The sequence below is a fragment of the Sebastes umbrosus genome, chromosome 4 (genome assembly GCF_015220745.1).
Source record: "Sebastes umbrosus isolate fSebUmb1 chromosome 4, fSebUmb1.pri, whole genome shotgun sequence".
In the NCBI taxonomy this organism is placed as follows: Eukaryota; Metazoa; Chordata; class Actinopteri; order Perciformes; family Sebastidae; genus Sebastes; species Sebastes umbrosus.
The window spans coordinates 10,719,359-10,725,294 of record NC_051272.1 but is presented as its reverse complement, the minus strand read 5'-3'; the positions used below and the strand labels follow the sequence as shown (position 1 = coordinate 10,725,294).

Below are 5,936 nucleotides of genomic sequence, written 5' to 3'. Positions count from 1 at the left end.
TCAAAATATAAACGGAGTTTGGTTTAAAACGCTGGAATTATTTCCATTATTACATGACTGAATGTTGTCTCTTACCTCTCCTGTTACTGCTCATCAAATGTCAGCGTTAACCTTTGACCCTGAGCCAGGATTAGCTCTGACCTGCAACCTGCAGAGACCCCCAGAGACCCTCAGACCACTTTGACTGAACGTTTATTTATAGTGCTTTAACGCCTTTTAATGTTTTATCTGGTAATTTTACCTTCTATTGCCCTGTAAAGCACTTAAAAACTAAATGTTAAATAATATTCTTTCTGTAAAACAAAACAAATATAATCTCATGTTAAAATTAATAGAAACATTTACTATTGATTACAATAGTATACTCTATAAACAGTATAACTAATATTTAAAAAAATAATTTTGAAATACAATTAGAAAATGAAATGACGAATCTTTATGAAAATAAAGAATTGATATAATAATAAAATAATGTAAATAAAAAAATAACATTTTAATTAAAGATTATTGAATTGCTTTTGGTGTTAAGTTTTTTTAGAATTTAAAAAAATTGTAAGTTAAGATGATGAATTTAAAATAATAAGTATTGAGAGTTTGAATATAAAATTTCTGTTTGTATGACTATATATGTATACATATTATATATATAAATATATATAAAAATAATAATAATGAGATTTAAATGATGTTTGTTCAGTTTATTAGCTAATCATTTCAGTTATATACAAACACATTAATACTCGTGTCTGTAGCAGATTTTTAATTTTTTTATTTACTTGTAAAATATTTATTTATTTATTTTATTATATATATATATATTAAGTTTTGAGATATTTCCTAACCTAGATTCTAGTTTTTGTTCATTTTAATATTTTATTTTATTCAAGTTCTTGTTCATCTGTTTGGAAAACACGTGTTTATACCACAGTGACGAACAGAAACAGGTGTCGTTTTAATTGTTTCATATTTTTGTCCTAACTTCATTTTTCTGATTATTAACAGAGTGTGAAACTAAAAAGAAGCCGAGATGTCTGAGTGAGTATGAATTTAAATTTCTTTTGTATGATTTCCGTGAGAATCCCTGAAACGTTGTTATTAATATTTTCACTTGTTCATGAATTAAAGGGGAAAGAAGATGACATCGAGCCGCAGGCATCATCTCAAGGTAAGATTTAACATTTTATTTAACACAGACTTTATGATGCTTTTGCCCCTTTTCTTGGTTGTTATGCATCTTTTTGTGGTCTTTTGAGTCTCTTTGTGGTCTTTTTGTGGTATTTTGTGTGTCTTTGAGGTCATTTTGTGTCATTTTTGTGTCTTTTTGTGGTCTTTTGTGTCTCCTTTTAGTTATTTTTTGTCGTGGTCGTTTTGTGTCTCTTTGTAGTCGTTTTGTGTCGTGTTTATGTCTTAGGTAGTCATTTTGCGTCTCTTTGTGGTCTTTTGTGTCTCGTAATAGTCATTTTGTGTCTCGTTTTGGTCGTTTTTGTCCCTTTTGTAGTTATTTTGTGTCTCTTTGCAGTTGCTTTGCATCTGTTTGTAGTTGTTTTATATTTCTTTGTGGCCTCTGGGGGTTCTGTGATCGTCAGGCCCGTTCACTAATCCATCCATGCTTGTCCTTCAGAGTTTGATCCTGCAGATCGCTGCTAACTGGCTGGAGCAGGAAGCTAGCGAACTCAAAGCCGCCAAAGAAGCTTACATGGCGGAGAAATGTGCCACCCCCGACATGAGCGGAGACCAGGCGTCTCTGATGGTAAAAAACCCTGAAACGCTCACAATAAAAACTTCTTTGTGAATCCTAAAGAGGAGCTCATTCTGTCCTCTTTTCATATCAACAGGAAGTCTGCAAGAAGCTGCACCAGTCCCTCGACAAGATCGATGAGGAGAGGTACGACAGTGAGGCCAAAGTGACAAAGTCAGATAAAGAGGTAGAGATGTGTCTCACTTACAGCTGCTTTAATCTGACCGTATCCGTCAGCTTGTTTGGTGTCTGAGCGTCTCGTCTGCGTCTCTGTAGATTGACGATCTGAAGCTGAAGGTGGTGGAGCTGGGCGGCGTGAAGAAACCGGCCCTGAAGAAGGTTCGTATGTCGGCCGACTCCATGCTGCAGGCTCTGCTGGGAGGAAAACACAAGGTGACCATGGACCTGAGGGCCAACCTGAAGCAGGTCAAGAAGGAGGTCAAAGAGGAGGTGAGGAAGGAGTCCATCACAGAAGTCTGTCACATGATTATTTACGTCATGAAAGTGTCAACTGAGAGAGTTATAGATTCTATGTGACATTATTAGATAGTTAATAGTGAAGCATCAATGTTAGAGCAGCATGTCACTGTTGTAGCTGCTCAGGTGGAGCTAGTTTACTACTTCATATACAGTTAGCTAGTTACATTGCACTAGTGGGAAACCTCCGGGTCTGAGAAGTGAAGCCAATGCTGAAGTGCCTTAAACCTGCATTCTTTCTAACAGCCAGCAGGGGTTGACTCCTCTGGTTGCAAAAAGAAGTCTGATTGTAGAGAAGTCTATGAGAAAATGAGCCTACTTCTCACTTGATTTATTACCTCAGTATGGGCTTCAAACGTCCTGTTGGGAAACATCATCTCTGTTACTTGTAATGCATAATGCACACTATTTATATTTTAAAGGATCATAGCAGGGCCTTTTGCATGTTTCATTCCTTTTACAACAAACCATTTACACTTTATATCAATGTTAACTCTTTTACAAAGCTGTAGTGTTTAGTTTTAATGCTTTTTAACTCTGCAAGCAGCCTTTGATTTCCAATCTCTTCACTACACTGTGAATGTTTTCAGTTGGATTTTTGTTGGATTTTGGAGATCTGAGACTTGCTGCAGATAGACTATGAAACATCTGTTTTATTAATTTTCTAGAAAAACAGGTTGAAATAGTTTCACTGCAGTGGTGGATTTTTGGCTTTTAAACCTGCCTTAAGATAATGATCTTAGGGACTCAATTATAGGACAAAAATGACTTAATATGTAGATTTACTGCAGTGTGATGGATCACTGACTGTATCTAAAGCAGGTTTAAAGCACAACTTTACGCCCAAAAATGACCATCTGTATATCAGTTCCTCACCGCGTATTACCTTGAATTCTTCAGAATCAAGAATCAAAAAACGGAGAAAAGTCTGGATGAATTGAAGTAAATGGCAGCCACGTTTAACAGCAAAACTATATAAAACATCATTTACCAACTCTCACACAACTCCTGCAGTATAATCGACATCTATCCAGTTGTACGCTCAGTACGTCCCAAACACATACATCTTCACTAAAACCTCACTATTTAAAACACTTCCACATAAATAGTCTCACGCTTACAAAAGCACGCTGCTCGTCAAGTACTGTTTACCATTTGTTAAATTTGGCCCCCATTTATTTAAATTCATCAAGACCTTTCTCCGTTTTTTAATTCTTCGATCCCCGTGGAGGCATGGAGAAAAACAAAGGTAACGGGGTGAGTAATTGATATACAAATGGTCATTATTGGCGGTGAAGTATTACTTTAATGTGCCTGCTGGTTGTTTTTTAGTGAAATGAATGGAAACCAACGGCTGACTGGGGTTAAAAACAAAGTACACCTCGGACAAAAATTAGTAATTTAATAGAAATGTTTTAAACATAACCAGGCTCTCTCTTGTAGTTTGAAGTGATTCTTCTAACGTTGATGTTTGTTCTGTGCAGTCGGCGGAGGCGGGTGACTGGCGTAAGAACATCGAGGATAAGGCCGACAGGAAGAAGATGTTCGAGACTTCCTAAAGACTTTCACTTCCTCTTTGTTACGTCACACCTTTTTCATGGAATTGAAAAAAAAACTTCTGCCAATAAATTATTTTTTGGAATAAGGCAACACTGTCATACTGCAGTTTATTCCAGACAGTTGCTTTTTTAGTTGGGATTCAGTTTGTTTTTATTTCATTAACTTTACTAAAGGAGGGTTTATTTATATTCTCTTACTTCTACTGAACCAGGTAGATGTTGGTGCTGATCTGAACCTCAAATTTAGCTGTTATAAGGGTCGAGAAGTCCCTTTAACTTTCATTAAACCGATGAAGATTTCTTTTGGCACAACAGCAAATCTAAATCATTGAGTGTTGTGTTCACAACAAACCAGCAGATGTCAGCAGAGTCTCTTCTTCTGTCAGGAAAAATGGCTTCTTGCCAAACATTTTCAATATTTTTTTAAATCAAAATCACACTTCTACTTCTCCGTCACAAACGAATCTGCAGCAGCATGAAGTTCTACAAACGGTGAGTAACTTTATTTTCCTCTTCTCACTTTTAATGTAATCTTTGCATGAAGTTTGTTCTCTTAAGCTCTTCATATCACCCTGGAAGTTGCTTTAAAAACATCCACATTATATATTTAATAGAAACACACACATATACATACATTCTTTTTAATGTAGCTGTATATATAAGTTTGGTTGGCCTTATTACAAGTGGTGAATTCAGAATTTAGAGGTTGGAGGAAAAAAATTATAATCTGGCCAAAATAAGAAGATATTTCAGAAAAAAAACGAAGTTTGAGGAAACAGGAGGTTCTTACTGGAATCAACATTTAACATCTGGTTTCACCCTGATGGTTAAAACAAACAAAGAAACACTTTATATTCCAGTGTTTTGTTGTTTGTTTGTCTTATTTAATCTGGTTTTAGACTCCTAAATCACCGCCCAAATCTCTGATTTATTTATAAACAAAATTTCAGTTCTGTCAGTTATTATAGTTATTATAATTTGAGTAAATTTCACTCAATGATGAAAGTGGTAAAAATAAAAAATCCATAAAAATCATTATGGAGTTCAGTCACCTTCTATAATACTTAATGATAAACACAGTCTGTCCGATTTAAAACTAATTCGTTATTTATTCTTGTGTGGTGGTCATTTTTACAGTTATTGATGAATTTATCCGGATTATAATTTGTCTAAAATTAAAAGAAACCATTTACCTCCATCTTTAAGCTTCATTAAATATTAGTTTCTTAAACATTTGTGGGACCAAAGACTTTAGAACTTAATTTTAAACGGATTCACTTGACTATGACTTGCCCCAAACTGCATGTGATTATCTTAAAATGGGCATGTCTGTAAAGGCGAGACTCGTGGGTACCCATAGAACCCATTTTCATTCACATATCTAGAGGTCAGAGGTCAAGGGACCCCTTTGAAAATGGCCATGACGGTTTTTCCTGTCCAAAATTTAGCATAAGTTTGGAGCATTATTTAACCTCCTTCATGACAAGCTATTATGACATGGTTGGTATCAATGGATTCCTTAGGTTTTCTAGTTTTATATGATACCAGTATCTTCACTCTGCTAAAGAAATTAGTGGCGTTAAAACTAATTTGCGTTAACGTGTTACTATCGCGTGACTTCCAGATGAGGGAACAGGAAGTGCTAAAATGCTAACTCATTTCCATCAGCACTCTATTAACATATGTAAATTACTAACATGATATCAATATTTCAGTTTTTAAGGGGAACAAAATCCACTATAGCGGAAGTGAATCTGAGATTTCAACTGTTTGAATCAGACAAAGAAGTAATTGTTTGCTTGCATTTGCATGTACAGCTGACTAAAAGACTTTTATTTTGAAATTAGTAATTAGAAATGTGCTTATTGAACATTTTAATTCCCCTTTAATTAGTACCAAATTACATATTTCTTTCCAGATTTTTGTTATAGATAAAATTATTTTTAAAATTACTCATGTCTTCCCCCCGTCCCGACTGTTGTGTAACAATTGCTTCATCCCTCCGTCTGTCTCTGTGGAGGGAACCTGATAGCATCTGTTCACCGTCAACTCCAGGGAGGAGACTTTTGTGGCAGAAATTTATGAGGTTCCTTCGGAGAGTTGTGGAGGTATTTCTGGAGCCTGCCGACCCATTGGTCTGAAGTGGCTCTGCTACCATAAAG

At 35.4% G+C, this 5,936-nt stretch overlaps 1 protein-coding gene across 1 annotated transcript; it reads left to right on the top strand.

Annotated features, from left to right (window-relative positions):
- The first annotated feature begins 1,012 nt into the window (after positions 1-1,012).
- Positions 1,013-3,789, top strand: LOC119486370 (troponin I, fast skeletal muscle-like). The gene is made up of 6 exons (XM_037766449.1): positions 1,013-1,035; positions 1,126-1,165; positions 1,622-1,750; positions 1,836-1,925; positions 2,015-2,188; positions 3,700-3,789. Exons 1-6 carry the CDS (start codon positions 1,028-1,030, stop codon positions 3,772-3,774), a joined length of 516 nt encoding a protein of 171 aa, XP_037622377.1. The 5' UTR covers positions 1,013-1,027; the 3' UTR covers positions 3,775-3,789.
- Positions 3,790-5,936: the final 2,147 nt, after the last annotated feature.